Source organism: Loxodonta africana, chromosome X, assembly GCF_030014295.1.
Source record: "Loxodonta africana isolate mLoxAfr1 chromosome X, mLoxAfr1.hap2, whole genome shotgun sequence".
Taxonomy (NCBI): Eukaryota; Metazoa; Chordata; class Mammalia; order Proboscidea; family Elephantidae; genus Loxodonta; species Loxodonta africana.
The window spans coordinates 156076591-156104461 of NC_087369.1; the positions used below are offsets into that span (position 1 = coordinate 156076591).

The following is a 27871-nucleotide window of genomic DNA, read 5'->3' on the forward strand; positions in this document are numbered from 1 at the left end:
CTTCTCCCACCCACAGTAACTAATTGTCCAAGCTGTGATTCATCTCCTTTTCTGAAGGAGAACGAAATTAGTGCAATGGTGGGGACCTTCTTTCTATCGGGACCACTGACCTATAGGAGAAAAAAATCAACTGGGGCCACACACAAGTACCAAGCCACTAGACTTAGCTTTTTTTTTTTTTAAATAAGTAAAAGAAATATAAAACATTCACCTCATCTGCCTTTAAAAACAAGAACATGGAAAGGAAAAAGCTATTTGGTACGCCAAGTCTATATTATAGCAAGTTTGGGGGAATGAGGTAGTTGAAAAAAGACATGGTGGAGGGAAAGGTAGAGAGATTGGGAAAAGACAAAATAAGGGTAAGGAACAGAAAGAAGCTGGGGATGGTGAAAAGAGGGACGAGAGAAAAAGAATCATGAGAGAAAAGAGGCAAAAACACACTGGAAGGTCTGGCCAGCTCCCTAGTTGTGTATTGTTGGTGTTAGATGCTATCTAGTCGATTCCAACTCAGAGTGACCCCATGTGACAGAGAAGAACTGCCCAATAGGGTTTTCTGGGCTGTAATCTTTACGGGAGCAGATTGCCAGGTCTTTCTCCTGAGGAGCCACAGGGTGGGTTCAAACCGCCAACCTTTCAGTTAGCAGTTGGGCACTTAACTGTTTTGCCACCAGGGCTCCTTAGTTACCTTTGAGTTATAGTAAACAGCTTGTCCCACCCCCCGTGCTCCTGTACTTAGGAGCACCAGTAAGTTACTGTTGCCCTTTGAAATCCTTATTAGCTTTCTAACAGTTTAGGAAAAGTCCTTTCTGTGCTGGGAAACAGCTGGTCCGCTTTGATTTTCAAACTTCAAAGCTATTTTTGGAAATTGAGGTTATTTTCTGAAGAAAGTCTGACGGTCTTACATGTGTGTAAAGGAATGGCAGAAAGTCTCTGCCCTTGCAAAGTTGTCAGATGGCCTTAGCTTTGGTATTTGAGAGATTAGGGCTGTCTTATTCCATACAGCCCAAAAGCTACATTTGAAATCAGTATTTATTTCACTGATTTGAGTTTTTTTCCCCCAAATTAAACTTAGTTTGGGGTTTAGTTTGATCCTGGTGCAGTAGACAATATACGGTTGAGACCATATACACATTCCTAAGGAAAAAACAACCATGAAGAAATAAAGGGCTTGACCAGCATTCACAGCTCTTTAATTATTGCTCCCATTGAAAGCTGAACTTCTGAAAGTCTGCACCTAGCAACCCACTAAAAGAGATGTTGTTTTTCAGGCTGCAATACTGGCTTTAGAGCCACTCTACATGTGCTAGGTGTCCCTGGGTGGCACAAACAGTTAAGTGGTTGACTACTAACTGAAAGATTGGTGGTTTGAGTCTACCCAGAGGTACCTCAGAAGAAAGGCCTGGAGATCTACTTCTGCAAACTCAGCCATTGAAAACTCTGTGGAGCACAGTTGTACTCGGACACACATGGGGGTCCCCCATGAGTTGGAATTGACTCGATGGCAACTGTTTTTTTTTTGTTTGTTTTGGTACATGTGCTACTTACTGTATCATTTTTGCAGAATATTTGGGCTTATGTTCTGCTGGTGTCATCTTAAAGAAGACAAAATGGAACAGGAAAATAAAATGATGACGGGTAGAGAATAAGTCAAGGCCATAGGATGACAGACTAAAATCACTGGCCTCGTGAGTTTGATGATGAGGCTAAAGGAGAAAGTAAGGGAATTACATCTATTGTGATGGGTAAGGTTACCACAAACTTACGCCTTAGAACACTAGAATTAGAGGGGTATCCCCTTGACCTTGAAAGAGGTGATCTTAGGATCAGATGAAGGGAGGTCCACCTTCGCAAATAAAATTATTAAATACATAGAATTAATCCCCTAAGAGGTGAGGCAAGTAAAAAATAGAAATAGATCCAAAAATGTTTCAGCCAATTTGTGATGATCAACTCATCATGGATTATTCTAGAAAGCTCAGAGGCTTGGGGGCCAACTCTAACTGTGCTCCTGTCTCTCAGCTATGGAGTCCTGGGTGAGGTAGATTACAGAGCAGCCTCTGGGACCATTTCTCCAAAGGTCCTCGGTGCTGCCCTCAGAATTAGGGTGATGACTTCTGGGCTTTGAGGCTGAAACAATAGATCAGTACGTATCAGTCAGGAGGCCACCAGGTCACCAAGCCAGATGACACTTGCTGTTTCCGCACAGGGACTAGGTTACCTCCAAGACAGCAGATAGAGCTGGAAAACAGTCCAGGTATGGGTGTGTGTGAGGGGGAGGAGTTTTGGTTTGGTCCAGAGCGGTTTCAATCCCACATCTGTCCTCATTAAGTTTAATTTTTGTTTGTTTTAAATGGAAAGACTTATTGCTTTTGGGGTTTTAAAAATAATTTTTCAAAAATATCGAGTAGATGAGACTGTCTTGGCATCTCCTGTCTGGAGGGGAGATAGGAGGGTAGAGAGGGTTAGAAACTGGCAAAATTGTCACAAAAGGATAGACTGGAAGGGCTGACTCATTAGGGGGAGAGTAAGTGGGAGTATGGAGTAAGGTGTATATAAGCTTATATGTGACAGACTGACTTGATTTGTAAAAGTTCACTTAAAGCTCAATAAAAACTATAAAAAAAATATCGAGTAGAGTAGGAAGAAAATGAAAATTACCATAATATTGCTAACATTACGCTATACATTCTTACAAACTTTTCCCAATACATACATATATATACACTAATTTTTTATAAAAACTGGATTTGTGCACAACATTATTTTCTGGATAATTTGTAATGGCTCCACGTTATTCCACTGCATGGAAACAGCATAACAAATCTTCTATTGATGGAAATCCGGGGTGCTTTTCATTTCCTGCTATCACAGACAATGCCACTGAAATATCCTTATACATACATCTTTGTGGATTGTCAGACTCTTTACTCGGGAAAAATTGTTAGAGGTGGACCTGTTAGTTCTATGCTACTCCAAAGAACTTCCTAGACAATGGGACTGCACTAATGGTTCTCCTTCCCTCAACAGAGCAGAAGGCAGATGATGGAATACAGAGTAAGAAGATATGAGTTCACATCCAAGTTCAACCTTTTAGTCACTTACACTCAGTGCTAGTCTCCTCATCTGTAAAAAGAGAATATTAATGATACCTAGTTCCAGGGGTGGATTAACCAGTAAGCACAGTATGCACCAGCTTGCACTGAGCAAGATATACATGGGCTTAATTGTGTTTACTTGGTAATCTGTGGTGAGCAATTTCACATGGTGGGGGACAGGTGAAACTGTGCACTGCAGATTGGCGGGAAAGCACAATTGGGCCCGTGTGTACCTTGCTTATTGGGTGATCTGGCCCGGCTAGTTCACAGGATGGTGGTGAAAATTAAATGTGGAGTGTAAAAGAAAGGCCCTCATAAACTTTAAATCCCTTAAGAAATAGAGAGATTGTTGTTTTATTAATATCATTATGTTGTTAAGAATTTAGAAGCAGCTCAGAGTGGTTTTAGGCTCCTAGATGTCCCCTACACTGAGAGGGTCCAAAACAAACTCTGAGGGTTCTCCATCATCCAGAATAACTCTTCTGAGTCCCCAGACTCCAATTAGCTTCCTGGAGGTGTAGGGGGCCCTTCAATTTATACATGCCTGGCTACTGCGTACCCAGATGGCATTTGTCCCCCTCCGCCAAGTCCCATGCTCCAAGGAATTCACCTGGTGACTGTTTGCCAGCCTGCTTGCCACTCTGCTACACTGGGACGGAAAATTTATCATGTTCTCTTCCTGGTTTGGCCCTCTAAAAATACACCCAGTTTGCGTGGGCCTGAATGGAACACTCTGGCAAGAAACCAACTCTCTCAGGAAGAAAGAGATCAGTTGCATTACAACACAACTTGTAAAATTCCTTTCCAAACTTCTGGTGCTTTTGCTCTGAGGGAAAAAAAAAAGTGCTGCTGTTTATCATCATTAGCCAAAAGCATTTATAGGTTATAGGTTTGTTTTTTTTAAAATCTGGAAGGAAGCATATAGCCAGCATGGTGCTCCTAATTAGATGCTGTGAAACACCCAGAGCAGATACTTGCACTCAGTAGGCGCTCAATAAGTGGTCTTGATCACTGTCTCTGAGTCATTTTCTCACTACTTTCCACTGAAGAAAGAGTCACAAGAGCACAAAGAAATATCGACCTAAAAGATAAATTCTTAAATTGTGTGGAAGGTGAGAGTGGGTGGATATGAAGAAAAGGAATAAGGAGTTGTGGGGAAAGAAGTAGCTCTCCCTCAGAGAAGTTAGCAGCGCATAGTGGGAGTCAAGGAAATACGTGACTGATAAAAGGAAGGCAACAAGCCTTTTTGTGGTGGAGACAAAAGTTATACAAATGGTTCGACAAAAGAAAAATATAGGTCACATTGGAGACGGTAGTGCTATAAGAAAACAAAGACAAAAAACAAATGATTGCAGGTCCCTAGAAGGCCAGGGCAGTGAGTGTCTCATTGACTTTTGTAGTCCCTGTGCCCAACACGGGCCTGGAGGTAAAGTAAGAAAGGCCTGGACCAGTGTGATGGCCTAGGAATGGACGAGAATCTCAGCTTGCTACAAAGAAAGACCTGAAGGCACTTGGTGACTGACTGGCTACGGGGATGAGAAGTCAGGACTAGCAACGTCAGCAAAGAAGTGATAACGTTAAGTGAGTGGCACACAGTACATCCAAGGAACATGCTGAAGGTAAAGAAGGTAATAGACCCATGCGTCATCCTCGTCGAAACTATTCCCTGGGGAAAACCATGAGGGATCTGTACAATACAGGCAGGTGTACAAAAGATTTTGATCACTTTCTTTACTTTCACAACCCATAAATAAAAATAAGAAGGTTTCCCACTATACAGCTACCTATGCCTGAGGCATGAATCACCACAGAACTTCAGGGCCCAGAAGACTGGAGTCTAGAAAATAAAATAGGCACATAAATTACTGTTTCATCTCAGCTCTTCAAGCCTCAACAAGCTGAGTTAGGAGTTGAAAGGAGGCAGCCAAGAAAATGAAAGTTCTTATTACTCAAGTTTTGACAGATAAAGTAGGTTTTCTATCTTCACTCAATACCATTATTTTACAGTGACAGAATAGACATAGTAGGAGGGAGTAGGCCACAGCCTGGAGTCTCTGTCAAAAATAATCCCATTGGATGAGAGCCACAGCATAGCCACCAAGTGGAGGTCAGAAAAGGGAGACAGAACAGGAAGAGAGTTCCTGGATTTTCAGGCTCTATTTTTTTTTTATGTAGTTGAGGACGTTTTGAATGAGAAGAATGAGGATCCATGGGGAAGACATGGTACTAATTCCACTGTTGTGCCTCAGGAAAATAAAGGAAAGACTATTCTAGATGACTTTTGGCATACTTAGACTAGCTCGTATGTATAGACTTTAAAGGTGCTACCCCAGTTTTTTTTTTACCCCAGTGTAATATTTTATATATATTTTTTAATGGTGAAAAGAATTCCCCTGCTTTCTTGCTTTGTTTCTGCAAATGCATGTCTTAGTCATCTAGTGCTGCCATAACAGAAATACCACAAGTGGATGGCTTTAACAAACAAATTGATTCTCTCACAGACTAGGAGGCTAGAAGTCCAAATTCAGGGCACCAGCTCCTGGGGAATGCTTTCTTTCTCTTGTTGGCTCTGTCATCAATCTTCCCCTTATCTAGGAGCATCTCAGCAGAGCAACCCTGGGTCCAAAGGATGTGTGCCACTCCCTTGGCTTTAGGCGGCCCCATCTTCTAGATCATCTGAGCAGCGACTCTACCCCCTTGGCCCTGGTAGGCCCCATTCTTCTGCCCCTTGGGCATTGCAGCCCCGGCCCCTCAGCTTTGGGCAATGGATCCAGCCCCATGCTGCTGACACTTGTGAAAGGCAGCCCCACACTCTGGAACCAAATTGGTGAAGATCTGACTCTATGAAATCCAGGGGGCCATGGTCCCACCCTTTGAGATGTAGCAGGCCATGGTTCCTCCCTTTGAGACCCCAGAGGTCATGGCCTTACCCTTGAGACCAAGGCAGGTCTGATTCCTGTGCTCCTTGTCTCTTCAAGGCAGTCTAGGCTTTTACGATTAGGCACTTTAAAACTCTTCCAGCCTCTACCCATTCACCATTTCAAAACTGCTTTTACATTTTAGGTTATCTGTTAGAGCAGCAGCCTACTCCCGGTACCAAATTCTGTCTTAGTTATCTAGTGCTGCTATAACAGAAATACCTCAAATGAATGGCTTTAACAAACAAACAGAAATTTATTTTCTCAGTCTAGAAGGCTAAAAGTCTGAATTTAGGGTACCAGCTCCATGGGAAGGCTTTCCCTCTCTGTCGGCTCTGGGGGAAGGTCTTTGTCATCAACCTTTCCCTAGTCTAGGAGCTTCTCAAGGCAGGAACCTCATTACCACCAATCAAGAAGCGCCAGGAGCAGAGCACGTCCTTTGGACCTGGGGTCCCTGCACTGAGAAGCTACTAGACCAAAGGAAGGTTGATGAGAAGGACCTTCCCCCAGAGTTGATGAGAGAGAAAGCCTTCCCCTGGAGCTGACACCCTGAATTCGGACTTTCAGCCTCCTAGACTGTGAGAGAATAAATTTCTGTTTGTTAAAGCCATCCACTTGAGGTATTTCTGTTAGAGCGGCACTAGTTAACTAAAACAACGCATATACATTTTCCTTCCACAATTTCACATCCGTCCCACATGCAAAATACATTCATCCCATCCCAACATCCCTAAAAGTCAAAACCATCACAGCATCAAAGTCCCAAATCTCATCTAAATCTCTCAGCTCAAAAGTACCAAATCTCATCTTTTAAATCAAGTATGAGTGAGACTCTGGATGTGATCTATCCTGGAGCAAATTCCTTTCCATCTGTGGACCTGTAAAACTTAGGAAACCAGTTATCTGCTTCTAAACTAAAATGGTTGGACAGGTACTAGATAACATTTATAGACATTCTCCCCAAACTAGGGGAAAATAACCAGGCCAGAAAATAGGAACATAATTCTTCGCTTATTCATTCAGTAAATATTTATTGGGTGCCTTCCATGTGCCAAATGGTTTGCGCTTGACAACTAACCTAAAGGTTGGCAATTCAAACCCATCCGGGGTCTCTAAAGAAGAAAGGCCTGGCGATCTGCTTCTGTAAAGACTACAGCCAAGAAAACCCTATGGAGCAATTCTACTCTGTAACACATAGGGTCACCATGAGTCAGAATCGACTCGATGGGAATAGGCTTGGTTGCTATGTGCCAGGCACTGTCCTAGGAGAAGAAGACATAGTGTTGAGTGGGATGGATAAGAGCCGGCCCTTGCGGGCCTGCTGTAAAGAAGCTTCTTTCTACACTGCTTCACCAAGACATCTTATCTGCCTTCTTAGCATCTGCTATGAGCCGCAGGGGCATGGGAGTGCTAAGGTGGAAAGTAGAAGTGGTGTCGCATCTTGGGGAAAGGTCAGAGCAGCTCTTTGTCAGCACAAGCCTGAGAACAAAATTAACAAGCAGCGTCCTATGTAGAAAGTGTATAAAGGTCTTGGCGACCATTCTAGGGAAACAGCCCAAACTCCAAGGAGCTGCCAGAACTGGAAAAACACAGCCACTGAGAAGAAATAGGAAAATGTATTCTAAGAAGGCATGGAGAAGGCGAACAGTCACTGCTTCCCTGGGGTCCCGCCACTCCTTTTTGTGAGGCTGTCACAAAACACAGTAGTCTCTCTAACACTTCTAAGCACCCACAGTGGCAGCAGCAGAAAAACTCTATAATCTCTCTCAATCTCACAGTTTTGGCAATTTTTAAAACTCCAGTTAACGGATGGCACTCAACATTCAACAGCCAAGGAGCCACTTTTAATTGGAGTCATGACTAAAAAAAACAGTGTGTAACAAATTGATTAAAAAGTAATAGTTAACACATTCATCAAGGAATCTAACTGCTGCATTGTCAGAACACCTACTTAAGGTTCAATGAGGGACAAATCTCTGCAGGTACTAGAATTTTCTACTGTGGGACCTAGGGAAGCTACAAGTCTGCTGTGAAAATATCACGCCACGCTACCTTCTCTCCTGAGACCCGAACCACTGCCTGCTACAGCCCGTCCTATGTCCTGGCTTATAGCCAAAAGATGATAGGCTTAACTTTAGAGGCAGAGCAGTTCCCATCCCCTAAGCTGTTCCAGCAGGCAGTGGAAAGGAAGGTTAATGAATTTTAATAACAAGCTTCACTTCTTTGTCTTGTAAACCCTATCAAACTCAGCTGGACTCCCTGCCTCCAATTGCTGATCTTTATGCTGCCAGCAGAGTTAACATCTTAAAACACAGCTCTGACCAGGTCACCCTCTTGTTCCAATCCCTTCAACCAGCTCTCCATTGCCAACAGAGTCAAGTTCAGATTCCTTATCCTGGTATTCATGGCCCTCCACAATTTTGTCCCATCTTTTCAGTTTCATCTTTCACTGCCCACGTCCTCCTCTACTCTGGCCCGTGGCCCCAGCTCTCCCACCACATAAGGCTGTTGATGTACTTTCATGTCTTTGTACCACGGTTCATGCCGCATTCCTCTACCAGGAAGATCCTTCTTTCCAATCTCTATCTGTCAAAATTCTCCTCAGCTTTCAAAGCCTGGCTTAAAGGCTACCTATTTTTGAAGTCTTGTCTAATTCCCTCAGTAGAAACTAATCCTTCCCTTCTCTGAGCTAGGATAGCACTTGGTTTATGTTTCTCTTATGACACTTAAGCTATCCCTTGGATTATAGCTATGTAGGTATGTTTTCATCACTCTCCTTAAAAGCAGAGACTGTGCTTAAGCTGTCTCTGTATCCTTGTCCACAGTCCCTACCCCCAGGGCCTAGCACAATGCTGTACAAAGAACTGCTCAGGATTGAATAAATACACCTAAATGGTGATGATATACGTGTGTGTGATGATAAGTGTGTGTTGGGGGGTAATTTTCTATGTCCTTATTTATAGAGCCTCCCAAATGCAGTACTAAGCACAACATGGGCATTCAATAAATAATTGCTAAGTATGAACAGTAAGGATAACTAGATAGATAAATAGACAGATATAGATGTATATAAACCAGTTGCCCTCGAGTCAATTCCAATGCATGGCGACCCCATGTGTGTCAGAGTAGAAATGTGTTCCACAAGGTTTTCAAAGCTGATTATTTTTCAGAAGATCGCCAGGCCTTTCTTCCAAGGTGCCTCTGGGTAGATTCAAAGTTCCAATCTTTTGGTTAGCGGCCGAGCATATCAACCATTAACTGTGTGTACTACCCAGGGATTCTTATAAATATATTTATATTAAATATGTAAGCATATATTATATACATATACATATATACACATCCACTCTTTTTTTTTTGCCCTACAGGTTCCATTTTGAAAAAGGAGCCACAGAGGTAGTCATGGTTTAAGTGACATTCAAGAACAACAGATAAGAACAAGGACGTTCAACCAAGTAGACACTCAGAGCCCAGCTCCATCTCAGCATCTTAAACTGAAACCTATAGCTTTAACAATAATCCGTACTGTAAGTTATCAGGCTGCAATAATTGATCAATCTGCCATACAATAGCTCAGGGAAGGGCATTACCTTAAAAAAAATATATCAGCAGTAAGGAAATTTGCTCCCCACAGGGAGACCCTTATCCTGTGCTTTGGTCAGCAAACAAAAGCAACAGCACCACTGGGTTCTGGTCTGGAGGTCTTTCAGCTCTCCACCTACTGTCTTTGAGAATCCATATACAGCTATAAGGAACTGCCTCTAGCTTGGCTTAATCTTTTGTATTAGCTCATTAATGAGTCTGGATTCCTTCCTCATCTTCCACGGTATCCCAGGCAAGAACAAAAGCTCAGGCAGCAGGGAGCAGCTTTCTTTTGCCTGACAACAAGTGGTTGCTGGTCCCAGTCTACGGCTAACAAATTCCATCCTTCTTTGATGGTAGAGCCCACAGAATGGGTCTGCTCTGCCACAGACTCCGCACTGCAAAAGAGAGCCTTGGGAATGTGGGCCTAGGCAGTGTCCCTGGCACCTGTGACATCACTCCAACAGCTGAGAGTGATGGTGTCTCAAGAAAGCTCAGTAGCCCCAAGCCCTGTGAATTCTTTCTGCTCTGTCGGCATGTTAAATACACACACTCACGAACGTACTATCTGCCACTCAAAATCATTCTAAATACCTCCTGCGAGACATCTGCCAATAAGGATATCATGTCAGCCGGGTTTTAAATATAGGAACTTCTCACCATCTTCAACCAGAGAGCAAAATGCAAAAGGAATGCAGATTAACTTGCCCTGAACTTTATAGCTCTGAAGTCTCTCCACTCAATACCATCCTTCCATGAAAGGTCCTGGTGGGGCTGAAATTAAAATGGGACTTTGGGACCATGTGGTTGGATCTCTAAGTTGTACTCCAAGGGCAGCGTGCCTATTTATAGAGACCCCACTTCAGGGCAGAGTTCAAGCTTGGGAAAATCTGAAGAACTTGATTTAAATCCACTTTTTTTTTTAAATTTACCGTCTTCATTTTCTATTCACTTACTTGAAGCCAAACTGAACTTTAAATAGTTCAAAAATCTGTTGAAGGTTGGCTAGATATGCTTTGCCCAGAATCTTTAGCATTCAGATTATTATATTTAGAATTTTTAAATCATTTAAACAACAATCTAAATGAGAAAAATTGTTGTCTCTCCATTCTAGAAATGGATAAACTGGTGCATAGATAATCAAGTCACTTCAAAGGTCACTCCTGACTTGTCCTTATGTTAACTCTTCCTACTGTCATGATATGAAGAAAAAGAGCAGCTATACTTTATTGTCTACTACATGCATGGAGCCCTGGCGGCACAGTGGTTAAGAGCTCGGCTGCTAAACAAAAGGTTGGCAGTTCTAATCCACTACAGTTCCTTGGAAACCCTATGGGGCAGTTCTACTCTGTCCTATGGGGTCACTATGGGTCGGAATCGACTCAACAGGGATGGGTTTGGGTTGGTTTTTGGACCATGTACATTATGTCTAATACTTGTAATAGCCCTTCAAGATAAAAACAAAACCCGTTGCCATCGAGTTGGTTCTGACTCATAGCAACCCTATGGGACAGAGTAGAACTGCCCCATACGGTTTCTAAGCAGTGCCTGGTGGACTATGAACTGCCGACCTTTTGGTTAGCAGCCGTAGCTCTTAACCACTAGGCCACCAGGGTTTCCACGCTTCAAGATAGATGGTAGTATCTCCATTTCACAGATTAGGAAGCCTGAATACAGAGAGGTTAAATAATTTGTCCTAAAGCCAAGCCACTACGAAGTGATATATCTGGGACTTAAACATAGATCTATTTAGCTCTAAAGCTTTTGTTCTTTTTCCTAAACTAGATTACTATAGTGTTGCACCTCTCAAATTTCTCACCATGACTCTAAATCACACTCCAAAAAGGCTTTACAACTAAAACAGGTAGTACTGGTTGAGTAAAAAAACTCATGCAGAGAAATGAACATTATAATCCCAGAATAGTCCCTTTTAACCATTGAATTAAACAAACAAGCAAATAAAGAAGAAAAACAGTTGCCATCAAGTTGATTCTAACTCATGGCGACCCCATGTGTGTCAGAGTAGAAGTGTGTTCCTTAGGGTTTTCAACTGGCTGACTTTTCAAGAAGTAGATCGCCAGGTTTTGCTTCCCAGGCACCTTTTAGTAGAACTGAATCTCCAACCTTTGGGTTAGCAGCCAAGTGTACTAACCATTTGCACCACACCCAGGAATGCCGACCTTTAAATAGGATAGGTAATATTTCCCTACCCACTCAATTAATTTCAGGTCCCCCCCACCCCAACATACCAAAAACAAAAATGGTTGCCATCGAGTCGATTCTGACTCATAGTGGCCCTATACGACAGAGTAAGACGGCCCGATAGAGTTTCCAAGGAGCGGCTGGTGGATTCGAACTTCCGACCTTTTGGTTAGTAGCTGTAGCTCTTAACCACTGTGCCAGCAGGGCTCTACCCCAACATACATGTGCATATATATAACCCCTCCCCACCAGGAAATTAGGCAAGGAGCAAAGCAGACAAAAATGACTACAAAGTCCAAAGAGCTGCTAAGTACACTTGGGGATATTCTTGTGGGTCAGGGAAGGTCTTGTTGCTCCCCATTGCTGTTTCCACCATAACTAAAAACAAACATCTCTGCTAAGTCAAGTTTATCGTGCTTATACAGTCATGTTCGTGAATCTACATGTGGTGCTTTCCATTAATTCCTGTAACATTTCAGTTTCCTCATTTTCTCCTGCCATTCTAGCCTGCAAATATATTTTTGGATCCTGATTGTGCTATCCATGTATTAGCTAACCCCATCTGGCTGCATGCCATCAACTAAACATTAGAAATATGCCTTCTCTATCTTCTTTTAAATCACTGGTAAAGACTTTAGGCAACAAGGGTCAAGTACAAAGCAAACAAGTAAAGATTCTCTGTAGGCTGACATTGGTACATTAAGAAAGCATTCTTCAGGTATGATGGTTAATCACCTAGAAGATTCACCTAACTGTCTGATCACATAGTCAACATTTCTTGTTGCTTGTTTTAAAAACAAAAATCATGAGAATCTCTGCCAAACACCTTGCTTAAATCCAAACACACCATATTCCTATCCGTACCATTCCTCTAACCTGGTAAGGTATGTACATGCATGTATACACACACACACAGAATGAATTGGCCTGATTTGTTCTGAGTGAGCCCACAGTGGCTCCTAGTAATCACACTCTCCAGGAATCTAGTCTAGAATTTTGCTAAACTGTAATACTGGGCTTCCTGGTTTGTGGTTTCCACAATCCAATTTCCACTGCTTTTCGAAGGTGAGGGTAAAAAAATTGTACCTATCTCCAGTCTTTTGAAGCCTCTTCAATTCTCTGTAATGCCTCAAAGCTTGCTAACAGTGATATCATGATAATAACTATCAGGCTCCCTAGTCCCCTGGGATGTAAGTGATCTGAACTTGGGCCTCATTATTTGTAAGAAACCACGACGGCAGCAATTCTCTTAGCTTTTTAGGTCTTGTGAACTGCTTCCTGAGAGATGATGACCCAGCAAAATATGGATAATGAAGAAAGTAATATCAAGGTTAACTTATCAAAGAAAATAAGAAAGATCATACTTTCAAGCTATCAAGAAATTATCCAAATAAATTATCTAGTGCATAGGAACAATAATGTAATTTTCACTTGAGACATTAATTAGAATTCTGCTGGAGACGTTCCACTGAATGGTTGCTATGTAAAATCATTGTGGTTGCTATCTAAGGAAAGCATATAGTTAGGGGTATAGAACTGGCCCCATTATTATCATTTTACCTTTGTTAAGTACCAATACTGAGCCCATAAAGAATGTGGAAACATCCTTGGCCATGTGTCAAGTAAGTTTACACTTGAAGGTTAGGCCATAAATAACCATGGGCATACAGCACTGAGACCAAACATTTGGTTGGGCCAATTAACATGGAACTGCCATCAAGGGTCAAGAGTGTCTGCTCTGTATAGATAGGCTAGTTCAAGATATAAGAACTCAATTTTTCCTTCTCATTGCACTTCGTCAGAATTCTAAGGGCATGGGCAAAGAAAACCTACATGTCTTGCTCTTCAGCTTCAAAGAAGACACTTGGCTCACTAGTAGTAGAACATGGATGGGTGTTGAGCTATCATTTCTAATAGGAATAACAGTTCCACCAAGCCAGTCACACTGTCCCATTTGGTCCCCATTTCGACCAACAATTCTTTTTAGGAGGTGGCTGATGGGGACTGGAGGATATCCTGTGACTGCCTTGTGCATTGTAGGTATTCAGCACACAAATGAATGGCTCATATGGAATTGAACCTTTAATGTTAGCTTCCAGCACCCTGAGGTTTGTGTTGTTTTCACGATTAAAACCCTTTGTTTAAGTGAAACCTTACTTAAAAGGCCAATATGTAAAGTGGGTTTTTAAAATGGAGTCGTTCTGGTTAAGATAGGAATGGGGGACTCAGAACAATCCCCACAATACCTCTCTCGTATCTCCACTCCCTGTGGAACACAATCTGACTACATTGACCTAAACAATTGAGCTGACTGGCACATAAGCCCACTGACTAACATGATGCAAATCTTGTCATTCTGGGAGGAGGCAGGAGGTACCAGAGAAGTGATTGTAAGGTGTCCAGGAAGGCAGAGGAGTTGAAATCCAGGGCCTGAGAATAAAAGGATGACAGACTTTGAATGTGAACGGGAGCTCAAGTCAGACTCTCTGGGTGGGTCTAAGGCCAGGAACAAACAGGTCCTGCTGACTCTGCCTGTTTGTGGTTCAGTGAGCCAACCAGACCCTCACCCACCCCAAGTGCAACAATTGCTCAGTGAGTTTAATGAGGTGGTGGGCACTGAGGAGTACTTATGACCAAACACTTGTTGATATCCATAAAAAAGGGATAAATAATTAGCAAGGCCAGGCTTCACGCTGCACAGCTTTTTGTCCCAAAGATGAACTGCTTACGTACGGGCTTCTGCTGTGACTAGGAGTACTGTATAAGAAAATATGCTTGCATGTCTGCAAGCCTATTTGCATTATACAAGAGCCTTTGGAAGCACAGCAATGGCATTACTGGGTATTGACCTGTTTCTTTCCCAGTCCCAGCTGTCATTTCCTGGCAGTATGACTTTGGACAAGTTATTTCCCTCTCTTGGCTTTCAATTTCCTCGTCTGTAAAAGCAGAGGGTTGCACCCTATGACCTAAAGGCGGCTGTAAGCTATAACCCCGCACTTGTGTAATCCTGCCCTTTGCCATTTAGCACAGAAACTGGTTAGCTGTCAATGTGAAAAATGCCTTGAACTGAATCTAAATTCAGAAATCAATTGAAAGCAGCAAAGGTTGAGTCCTGTGAATCAACTGATACATTAAAAAAATTACATATATGGAGTGTCTTCTCTGGGTATGATAGCGCCATAGGGAACAAAGAATTATATACATGATCCCAAACTTAAGGATATCACAGTACAGAGGCAAGATACGTATTTATGCATATATCTGGGTGACAAGATATCACAGAATTTCTCAAATAGTATTCAAATATGTACATACCCATATACTGCACGTAATAAAGTTTTATGGGAGTAGGGAGCAACTGTTTGTATTCATTTGTAAAAAACCATGTTTTACTATTTGATCAGCAGGTAAACTTAAATAGAATATGAGACCCTGTGGGTTTCATAGACAGATAGTTTAGAAATTTATTTCTAATGTTGTAAACCTAGTAGCCTGTATAATTTAACAGAATTCCCTTTTGACATGTAGACGCTGTCTTTCCATAGTTAATACTTACAATGCTTCTAATTAAAAAAAAAAGAAAAAACTTACAAATGAGTACAATACTGTAATGAAAAGAGAATGCAGTTCCCTTCTTTGCTGAAGCAAGATCACCACAACACTGCTATATCAACAACATTTTGGCTCATCACTCCTGACTCATCTTCCATTTTGGAGTAATTTCGTTTAATATGCAACAACTAAAATACATGACCCAACTGAAGTACCTTTAGTCCCGTATAGTCTAAATATAGCAAATAGTTCATTTGCCAGAAATTTAATATGAAATACTTGGGAATTATTTGTGGTGTGATGTTATTAAACTGTACATAGTAATTAAGATATTAAAAACACATGCTTCCCAAAGCCACCAGACACTGTAATTATTTTTAAGGCTATTAAGCAAAATGACAGAAGATTTTTAAATGATAAATGCATTCTGGAATGTATCCGCTAATTCCCTTTAACTTCATGAAATCATGCTTAGCTCCACAGAGTCTCGGTCTGGTATTTAAAGACTAACTCACATTGTCCTTTTGTGACTCAGAAGTCATTCACTGGCTCTTGTTAACATGCCATTGTAGATACTCTGCCTTTCACAGACACACACACATTCTGGCTCCATATGGAAATGGCAATTACCAGGGTTCTGCTACGCTATTTGTATGTAAAGAAGTGTGACAGAGACTGGGACATAATTCCATTCAGAAAGGTCTTTTATTTAAATTTGACTCAAAAGGTTTCTCCTTTTATTTCGAAATTTTAGATCAATGTTCTCGCTTTTCTAGCAGCCATTGAACAAGGCCACTGCTTTTAGGACTTTCACTGGTTTTAATGTGAGAAGACCATGAAAACAAGTTACTTGGAATGTTTTCTATCATGCCTGAGAGTCATTTAAAAGAGTTTTTAAAAAATCACATGCTAAAGAATGTCCTGAGCTCTTTTCTGGCACTTATTAACTTTACTAATTAACTTATTAAAATTTAACTTCCTATTTCCAAAGTTTGTATCTTTTCATCATACCGGAGTAGTCTGTCAAGAATCTTATAAACACTTTCCAGGTGCTTACAGAGGGGAATAGAAGTGGGGATAGTCTATTATCTGCTCTACATTTTGAACTTGTCTTTGATCATTTTATGTCATCTTAGGAATTAACGATAGGTAACAAACATTAACTCTGTTTTTTTTTAACAAACAGAGAGTTAAATAAATAACAGAGAGTTTGTCTGCTGTCTATAACTCAAACCCATGCCACAAAATACCTCGGTTTCCCACCCTACCGTGAGGTGGTTAGTTTTCTAAGAATCTTTCCAATTCAGATTTGGTAAATGATGTGCTTAGTCTTTCTTTGCTGTTGATTTGAGAGCTTCAGGCCTTAGACGTTACCATATTGGGGGCTTGGAAATTGCTAGACCACAAATTAGTTTCTGCTCTCTGTACTGTAGTTCTACACATCTTTTATATATGGGTCCTGCTAACAGGCACGCTCTGCCTTTATAGGAGAAGGAAAGAGCACAGAAAATGAAACCAGCAGCCCTGGGCTCTAGGTCTAGCTCTACCACTTACTGTAAGTGAGTGACCTAAATCTTCTAGTATGCTCGGTTTCCTTACCTGGTAAATGTAAGCAATAACGCCTGCCTTGCCTTCTTCTCAGAGCCCTTGTGAAAAATCAATTTAGATAATGCACACGAAAGAGCTTTACAAACTAAAGTGTGCTATGCAAATATACGGCGGAATTCGGATCATTCATATGGAGTCCCGTGGCTAACATGATCTGAAGATAGGCCACATATCTGGCCCTGGAGGGGGGAACTTAGGGGTGATAAAGGCAAACCTTTTTGTATTAGTTTCCTGTTTTCATAGCCTACTGAGAACAAGGCAGAAGAATTGGGTGAGGAGCAGGGCAAGTTTAAGTTCCATCTGCCCAGGCTGGATGACTGGTGGGAAGGGAACGATTTCTGAAAAGAGGAGAGGTTACAAAGTGGAAAGGGGTGACCCGGGAACAGGGTGTTTTAAAGAGTGGCAGAGCAGAGAATAAAGTCACAGGACTTGTTCACAAGAGGGTGCTGGGTTAAAGCCTGACCTTGAGCCACAAATCACAGAATCACACGGCTGGAAGGAATCTTAAGAGGCCATCTCATCCACTCCCCCACCATTCAGCAGGACATTTCAACCATCCCAAACAGATGAGACTTTATCCGGCTTTGAATGAAAAGCTCTGACAGCAAATGGGCAGGTATTGACGCTCCGGCTTCAGCTGTTTACAACGGCCAGGAAAACAATTTCTGGAATTTCATTTGAACCTGAACTGAAACTGGGGAAAATGACAATCAACGGCTACATTTTCCTGGAGAACGATAACTTCTGTAGCAGTTTAGGGACTACTATTTTTTTTTTTTTTACATAGCTACTCCTAAAGAGAGAGAAATGTTACCAACCAAGCTCAGAGGTGGGTGGCCCACAGTGAGTAGCATATGGGTAAGAATGTACTGTGACCATGCTTGGGATTTGTGGGGTCTTCTCTCCATCAAGAGCCTTGGAGCAGAATGACACTAACCCAAACAAAACTTGGTTAAAAAAAAAAAAAGCAACATGCCCTAGCAAATTCCAGGACTGACACTGAGGACTTAGAAGTGTTCAATTGCTTTCCTAATAACAGACAATAAATCCTCGCACAAATTACTAGAAACTGAAAAGGAAATAAAAAGGTCCTCGTTTCCAGTCGTGGGAATGTTGCACATGAACTCTGGCTTGACGGAGGAGGGGAGGACATTCCACACCTGCAGGCCTTCCCAGGAAAGGGGCCTGGGCCTGACCCTGAACCTCCAGGTTACACCGTAAGACTGTCAATATGGAAATAATGTTACTTTATTCCCTTAGTGAGTATATTATTTCCAGTGCTATCAACAGCAACCACAAGGTAAAAGGAGGCAGCAGAGAATTTCCGTGGAAGAAAGTGAAGAGATATTTTGCGATGTACTCATAAATGGCCGAGCTACAGTCCATCTGGATGGACATACATGCAGACACACATAGATAGAGAGAAGGAGCTCTGTTTTGTAGATACAGATGGAGCATTAAGCAAGGGCCTTAGGAAAATAACACTCCACTCACAATTCACCACTGACTTGTAGGTGAACTGGGGTAAATTAACTTGATTCTACCTCTCCATCACCAAAACGTTACGTCAATTTCGTCAGGCATTCAGTGGATCCAGATGTTTGGCAGTGTATAGTAAACAACATCTGGATGATTGACTGATTTTTCAGCTGAACTCACTGGTTTTGGCAGCATGTCCACACAGCCTTTAATGGTTCTCTGCCTCAGTTTCCCTAGTTATAAAAAGGGACAAACATTATTTAATCACTTACCTCCCAGGGGGCAAAGAGGATGAGCTAATGTCCAAGAGTAACAATGAACTCTTGAAAAACATCCATCTGTGACACAAATACATCTTAAAAAATTCACAGTTGGATTTTTTTTTCTCCTAAGCAGTTAGACTTTTAGGACAAGAAATCACTTTGAAATATGGTTAGATACTATACAAATATAACACATTACCATTATCATCATCATAACATTATTCTTTATGACTTCCCCATTCACTTTCAGATTGAATTATGATCAAAATAGGAATTTTCTTTCCGGTCTGAAAAAAAATGTGTTTTAGCCATTTAAAGCAACACAGATGAGAAAAGAGAAGCAATGTGGATGTCTGGAGTCCAGTCAATTTTAACAACTCAAGTTAAACAGGTCAAACTGGTCTATCAATGAGAATTAGTTGTTTCCTCAATGGTATTTGTAAGAGAATAGAAAATGTTCACATACACCCATTTGAGGACCAAAGGTAGGAGAAAGGAATTGCAATGGTGATCTTTCTGACTCTGACTCTATATACCTATCTATGATCTGGTTTTAGTTTTTGTCACTGGAAGTTAAAGGAAAGGAAAAGAAGGAAACAATAGGGGGAAAAAAGGAACGGTGCATCAAAGGGGTTTGCACGCATATAAAACTTGGGGAGCAGAATTTAACCAGCATAAAGTGCTAGAATACTGCTCCCTTTCAAACACAAGTCCTGCCTATAGAGAAAATTCTGAATATAATCATTATAACAGACGTTTATTAAATGCCTGCCACACACATACAATTATATATAATACATAATTTTATATATATGTGTGTGTGTATATATATATATATAAAAAACTCATTGCCATCGAGTCAATTCCAACTCATAGTGACCCTATAGTACACAGTAAAACTGACTCCATTGGGTTTCCAAGGAGTGGCTGATGGATTTGAACTGCCGACCTTTCGGTTAGCAGCCATAGCTCATAACCATTGTGCCACCAGGGCTCACTCTCTCTACACACACACACACATAAAATAAATTTCTAATCCTTACAAAAACCTTACAAGGGAGGTTTTAATATCTCTATACACTATAGATGAGAGAACTAAAGCTCAAAGAGGTTAGATGATCTGCACAAGGTTATATACCTAGTAAGATCCAGAATTGAATTCCGATCCATCTGGATCCAAAGCCGTTATTCTTTCCACTATACCACTATAGTCTGCCACAGTATTAATACCAAACACCCAAAGTCTTTGCTAAAAGGACTTGTTATAAATATTTCTAGTGACTGATGGATCACATAGAAGCCCATGTCCCTTTTTTTGGAGCTCTTTTTCCAGGATGGTGTCCATTCATAGATCTTTGTCTGACCCTTCTTATGACTGCCACACCCTTGCTTGTCTTCACCTACTCAAACTCATTGTTGATAGCAGATCTTGACACTTGCCCCTCCCTGGAATCCTTCTTGCACTAGCCTGTCGCACCAGAGGCATAAGTAAGCCACCACAGAGCTGATGGGCAGCATCATTCTTTGGGCTTGTATTTTTATTGAACTACTTTCTAAGCTTGCACTACCTCTTCCCACCCAAGGAGGCTCTGAAAAAAGCAGATTAGACTTTTTTTTTTAAATCCCCATAGTCCTTAACAACTGGCTGAGGACACAGTAAAACAAAAACCAAACCCAGTGCCGTCGAGTTGATTCTGACTTGTAGCGAGCCTACAGGACAGAGGAGATCTGCCCCACAGGGGTTTCCAAGGAGCTCCTGGTGGATTCAAACTGCTGACCTTTTGGTTGGCAGCCATAGCTCTTAACCACTACACCACTAGAGCTTCTGAGTACAGAGTAAAACACTCCTCAAGGTTTGTTGACCAAAGAGAACTGTTGACACTACTCTTCATTAGGATTAGGGGTACAGTGATGGCCCCTGAGATTTTGGCTTCACCAGTGCGGGGGTCTAACCAGTTGAATGGAGCCACCCAGACGTGTCTGATTTGAAATACTTTGGAGACATGCAGTCGAATACTGCCATTGTCCCCAGGTGAGGCAAACCATGCCCTATGTTTGCAGTAAGTGGTTTACACTGTTTGCGCTCTGAAGCCTTCAGAGATGCTTTTTCAAATCACCATAATGTATCTAGCAAGACTTTCTAGAACTTTGTGAGGTGATGTGTTCTCAGAAGGAATGGTCTTTATGCAGATACTGTCGTTACCATGTGCTCAGCAGCAGTATCAACTATTTATTAAGTGCTGACTGAGTGCAGAGCACTTTAATAGGCATGGAGGAACTACACCCAAGCAAGTTGTAAATATGTTCATAACGCAACTTGCAGTGAAATATGCTGCTATTAGAAAGCCCTTCCAAATATTTTCTAAAAAACACAAAAATGTCACTGCTGAACTTCATATTAAGAAATGAAATTGTGGCAGTATCTTAATATAGAAATCTCTGTCCTTACATAAGGATTTCAGTGTCACTAAGTTCTTCCTAACCTACAAACAGAAGTCAGTGGTGCTAAGGCCCTCCCATCCATGGATCATGAGGCAAGAATACTGTCACTCTGGCATATGGTGGTATTTTTGGAGGCATTTATTGTTGCCACAAAACAACCGCAAGCAGATGCTACTACTAACTTCTATTTGTGTCTTAGTTACTAAATGCTTTATGAGAAGAGAAAGTATATCTACAGGTCAAGAGACTTTGTGGGTGTCTCTGTGCATGGCAGTGAGTCAGAAGCTGGCAAGGGTGCAGTGAAGCAGGTCCTCTCCTATCTTGCTGGTGGCAGTGAAAATCAAAACATCTCCATTAGCAGGCAATTTGGAAGCATACATTAAAATGTGCATGTCCTTTGACCCAATAACCCCAGTATCTTACCAAAAAATTTAAAAAATGATTTAAGATCAGCAGAAAGTACTGTCTGATAAGATGTTGCTTTAATTATGATGGTAAAAATCTGAAGTCACTTGAATGTCTAGCAGAAGCAGGCTGATTAAATGAAGGATGATGAATACTTGATGGAATATTACGCAGCCATGAAAAAGGATTAATAGGAAGAGTTGTAGAAACATGGAGAAGTATTTCCAATACAGTCTTAACTTTAAGGATTAGGACTTACTTGTACACTTCCAATTATGTAAAAAGTCTGAGTGTGTTTTTCTGGACAAATACTAGAAGAGAACATGTAAAAATGAAAACAGTAGGTAGAGAGAAGTGGGACTGTGAGAATTCTTTTTCCCTTTATTTTCCGTCTATTCTTTAATACTGCAATATTGTCCTTATAATTTAAAAGTGGAATGAAAGAGGAGGGTTAGAAGTCCCTTTTAGCATAGGGAATCTTTGAAGAAAATGAACAATAGTTGCCTCTGCAAAAGCCCCAAGACTACAGTCTCAACAGTGGGAACCTTCCATCCTCACTTTTAGCCATTTCCATTTTTCTTGGCTATATCACATACCTGGTTAATGTGCTTCAGTTTGTCGATAATTTGACTGACCACCGGCTCAGGGCCCTTCATTTTCAGCTCATGGAGGTTGAACTGATTTTTCATTCCATTCCTTGCTGCCTTTTGGCTGTATCTGGAAAGGTGAAGGTAAACAAAATTCTGTCACAAGAGAGTCCCAAGCAAAGTGAAAGGTGACTGTACTTGGCACCGATGATCCAGCTGATGACAAGCCTTTTGAAACATGTGATAACCCCACAGGGGAAAAGCAGACCATTCCAGGTGGGTTCTATTTGCAGTGGAGACCATTCATTCAATAGTCAACAAATATTAAACATTTTTTTTTCTAGGTGTTAGTGATACAACAAGGAACAAGATAGGCAAGGTCTCTCCCCCTTGTGCTCTATCCAGTGGGGCGTCTAGAAGCAGAAAAGCCAATGACAATGCAGAGTGATAAGAGCTATGCTAGGGGAGGGTCAGGATCTTGGCCAGTGAAGCACACACAAATAACCTTAACCTCAGTGTACTTTCTATACATTGGGAGGAGAAAGGCTCTTATATGTTCTTTGCCTCCTCATTCTCTTCCTCCCACCACTTCCTGTACACTGTGGAGCTGGGGTTTTTTTTCAGAAGGCTTTCCCAAGCCATTTGCCACATAAATTATGCCTGTCAGCTTCCCTCTGTATTCTCCATGAGAAGAGAGAACACCAGCTCAAGGAAACGTTGTAATGTTCTCCCCCAGGATAAGCCACAGGCCTTACTTCAGAATTGAAGTTTCAAGTATCTATGGATAACCTCACCATCATGGGAAGGAGAAATATTTACAATCTTGGGCAATTCTGCCTTTCACTATGGGGTTTTGCCAACTTTGACTGGGACAGAACTTTACGACTTTACCACAGAGGTGGTTTCTTTGTGGCACCCATGGTTCCAAACTGCTACGTTAGAGTTATTCCCCATCTTGCAAAGCAAAACGAGCAAACAAAAAACTAAAAGAAGAAACAAATGTAATTTATTTCTTTCTCTTTCATCATGTAGAAATATCAGAACACTACTACCAAAGAGGAAAGTTTTTTTAGCTTTTTTTTGGGGGGCGGAGGGGTCTCTCCTGATCCTGATAATGGAATGCTTCTTAAAGAAACAGAAGATTCATAGGTCTTTTGCCCTCTCTTTATACAATTTTTGTTGTTTTTTGTTTGTTTGTTTTCAATTATAATAAGCTAGTCAGGGTTAACGGTGAGTTTGTATTTCTTTTATTCATATTTTTAAATTACAAAAATAATAATGCTTACTGTAAACAATTCAAACAATACAGAAATAAAACTTAAAGTAAAAGTTCCCCTATCATCCCTGTCCCTCCAAGAAATGGAGTGGTATGGCCATTTTGAATCAGACAATCATATGATCTACTATGCCAGGAATGACAAATTGAAGAAATATGGCATTGCATTCATTGTCAAAAAGAACATTTCAAGATCTATCCTGAAGTACAACGCTGTCAGTGAGAGGATAATATCCATATGCCTACAAGGAAGACCAGTTACTAGGACTATTATTCAAATTTACTCACCAACCACTAAAGCCAAAGATGAAGAAATTGAAGATTTTTACCAACTTCTGTAATCTGAAATGGATCAAACATGCAATCAGGATGCATTGATAGTTACTGATGATGGGAATGCAAAAGTTGGAAACAAAGAAGAAGGTTCGGGAAGTTGGAAAATATGCTATTGGAGATAGAAACGATGCTGGAGATAGCATGATAGACTTCTGCAAGACCAATGACTTATTCATTGTAAACACCTTTTTTTTCATAACATAACCAGTGACTATACACATGGACCTCAATGGATAGAAAACACAGGAATCAAATTGACTACATCTGTGGAAAGAGACAATGGAAAAGCTCAATATCACCAACCAGAATGAGGCCAAGGGCTGACTGTGGAATAGATCATCAACTGCTCATGTGCAAGTTCAAGTTGAAGCTGAAGAAAATTTTTAAAAGTCCACAAGAGCCAAAGTACAGCCTTGAGTATATCCCACCTGAATTTAGAGACCATCTCAAGAATAGGTTTGACAAACTGAACACTAATGACCAAAGACCAGAAGAGTTGTGGAATGACATCAAGGACGTTATACATGAAGAAAGCAGGAAGTCATTAAAAGACAGGAAAGAAAGAAAAGACCAAAATGGATGCCAGAAGAGACTTTGAAACTTGCTCTTGAACACAGAGTAGTGAAAGCAAATGGAAGAAACGATGAAGTAAAAGAGCTGAACAGAAGATGTCAAAGGACAACTTGAGGAGACAAAGTAAAATGTGCAAAGACCTGGAGTTAGAAAACCAAAAGGGAAGAACACACTCAGCATTTCTCAAGCTGAAAGAACTGAGGAAAAAATTCAAGTCTTGAGTTGCGATAATGAAGGATTCTATAGGTGTTTGCAGCAGTACATCGACAGAGAGCTGCCAGAAATTCATGACAGATTCAGAAGGTAGAACAAGGGATATCATTGCTGATGACAGATGGATTTTGGCTGAAAGTACAGAATACCAGAAAGATGTTTACTTGTGTGCTACTGACTATGCAAAGGCATTCAGTTGTGTGGATCAAAACAAATTATGGATAACATTGCAAAGAATTCCAGAACACTTAATTGTGTTCATGTGGAACCTATACATAGACCAAGAGGCAGTCATTTGAATAGAATAAGAGGATACTGAATGGTTCAAAATCAGAAAAAGGTGTGTGTCAGGGTTGTGTCCTTTCATCATACTGATCCAATCTGTATGTTGAGCAAATAATCCAAGAAGCTGGAGTATATGAAGAAGAATGTGGCAATGGGATTGCAGGAGGACTCATTAACACCCTGTGATATGCGAATGACACAACCTTGCTTGCTAAAAGCAAAGAGATCATTAAGCACCTACTGATGAAGATCAAAGACCACAGCCTCAGTACGGATTACATTTCAACATAAAGAAAACAAAAATCCTTGCAACTGGACCAATAAACAACACCATGATAAACGAAGAAAAGACTGATGTTGCCAAGGATTTCATTTTACTTGGATCCACAATCAACGCCCATGGAAGCAGCAGTCAAGGAATTTGCATTAGCCAAATCTGCTGCAAAGGACCTCTTTAAAGTGCTAAAAAGCAAAGATGTCACCTTGAAGGGTAAGGTGCACCTGACCCAACCTTGGTATTTTCAATCCCTTCATATGCATGCGAAATCTGGACAACAAATAATGAAGATTTAAAAAGAATTGATGCCTTTGAATTATGGTGTTGACAAAGAATATTGAATATACCATGGACTGCCAGAAGAACCAACAAATGTGTCTTGAAGAAGTACAGCCAGAATGCTCCTTAGAAGCAAGGATGGTGAGACTTAGTCTCATGTAGTTTGAACAGAACATGCTATCAGGAGGGACCGGTCCGTAGAGAACATCATGCTTTGTCAGCTGGAGGGTCAGTGAAAGAAATGAAGACCCTCAGCAAGATGGATTGACACAGTGGCTGCAATTATGGGCTCAAACATAACAATGATTGTGAGGATGGCACAGGACCAGACAGTGTTTTGTTCTGGTGTACATCAGGTTACTATGAGTTGAAATCAACTTGATGACACCTAACAACAACGACAACTTGTATGAAATAACAGTAACAGGCAAATGTTTAGAGACCAAAGTTTATTTGTGTCTACCAGGGACAGGTGGGAGGGAGGAGGAAAGGGAGAGTTAGAAAGCAGTAAGCTCCTGTTTATGGAGATGGGATATTTGGCAACAGATATCCATAATGGTTGGAAACCCTGGTGGCGTAGTGGTTAAGTGCTATGGCTGCTAACCAAAAGGTTGGCAGTTTGAATCCACCAGGCGCTCCTTGGAAACTCTATGGGGCAGTTCTACTCTGTCCTGTAGGGTCGCTATGAGTCGGAATCGACTCGACAGCAGTGGGTTATCCATAATGGTTACATAACATAATACATGTAACAGGTGTCACTAAATTGTACACGTGAAAAATGTCAAATTGGCAAATGTTGTGTTGTATATATATTCACAACAATAAAAATAAATAAGAAAAAAATTAATTAGTGAATACATAGATCACAACCATCAAATATTAATTGGATTGGGGCTGTTTAAAAGAAACGTAAAGAAATATTCTTCCGTGGAGGGAATCTACTCGCTTGCTAGCCTTGTGTTTCACATTCATATAATGTTGTCTAACCATCATGCACTTTCAGATGATACATACCACTGACTCTGTCTTCTCTTCCTCTACTCCCACCGATGCCAGAAACAGAGATCCTATCGACAGTTCAAGAGGTAAGGCTCATTTTAAATCTTCTGACATGAACTTCAGGAATTAGTCCATAGAGACATTTCCTTGGACTTGCTCATATCAAAGCTTGCCGGCCACTTTTTATGCCAGCTCCTACAAAACAAACGTCTTCCTGAAGCTGATTATCCTCACTGGAAGAGCTTAAAGGCATCTTGCCCACTTAGCGATTTCACCCTGTACTCCCTCTTCCAAGTCATTTATAAATATGAAATCAAGTTAGTTCCACAGTTGATCCCTGCAGCCCCACTTGACTATTTTCTGCCATTCAAAAAGGTGCCCCCTTAGCTTGATTCTTTGTTTCTTATCTCCAAGCCATGGATAAGGAGCCAGGACTAAACACTGCTCCCCAATTCCATGGTGACTCAATTTTTTAAAAACAGCTTTTGGTTTAAAAGCTTGCCAAAGCTTTTTGAAAGTCAAAATAGATCCACTGTTCCGCTCTATACATATGCTATTTAAATCCTCAAAGAACTCTAGTAAATTAAGCATGGTTTCTGGTTACAAAAGTTTGGGGGAAGAGCTAGCCCATGGCTTAGACCAAAAACTTGCGTTTATTTCATTTACTCTGCAAAGCAGAAACCAAAAGTACTAGTCCAGTTTATGACTCTAGTTGATAAAATTTAGTGGCATTATTTTAAAACTTCCTGTGTTTCTTGCACTCTCTCTTTAGGTGTCTCAATACCTCTACTTCAACCCCCAGTATCTTTTTTCTGTTTCTCACCTCTCCATTTTCACCTTAAAGCTGCCATCAGGTCAATTCCTACTCATGGCAACCCCATGTTTGTCACAGTCGAACCATGCTTGATAGGGTTTTCGATGGCTGAATTTTCAGAAGTAGATCACTAGGCCTTTCTTCTGAGGCACCTCTGGGTAGACTTGAATTTCTAACCCTTCAGTTAGCAGCAGAGTGTGTTAACCATTTGCATCAAGATATAGAGCCGAATTTTGAAAGTGATGACTGTTATGATGGACCACAATGCAGACATTAAAAAGAACAAAGTGAGATCTATATCATTGATATGGAATCATGTCCAAGACACAGTGTAGCAGACAGAAGTAGAAGAATGGAATGTACAGTATGAGTCCACTTGTAAAAATGAGTCCCCATATGCGTTTCTCTCATATCCTTTTCTATCTTTTCAAATACGCACAGAAAATTTTGAGATGGGTACATAAGAGAATGGTAGCAGCAGTTACTTCTGGTGAGTGGGAATGGCAGGGGGAATGTTGGTAGGCCCCTGGTTGGTGCAAAGAGTTAATGCCTTCGTCTTCTAATCATGGAAGAAAGGCCTGGTAATCTAATTTTGTAAGATTACAGCCATTGAAAACCCTATGGACTACCCCTCAAGTGTGGGCTAATCTTATAATGGGTTTTGACCAATGGAACGTGGTGAAAGA

The 27871-nt window shown here is 41.0% G+C and overlaps 1 protein-coding gene across 1 annotated transcript in view; it reads right to left on the bottom strand.

The window, feature by feature from the left end:
* The window catches only part of GPC3 (glypican 3), a 490374-nt gene that overhangs the window by 95270 nt on the left and 367233 nt on the right, over positions 1 to 27871 (bottom strand). The window contains exon 6 of the mRNA XM_003420845.3: positions 22143 to 22263. Within this exon, the coding sequence (XP_003420893.2) occupies positions 22143 to 22263 (121 nt within the window). The remainder of the gene's footprint in view (positions 1 to 22142; positions 22264 to 27871) is intronic.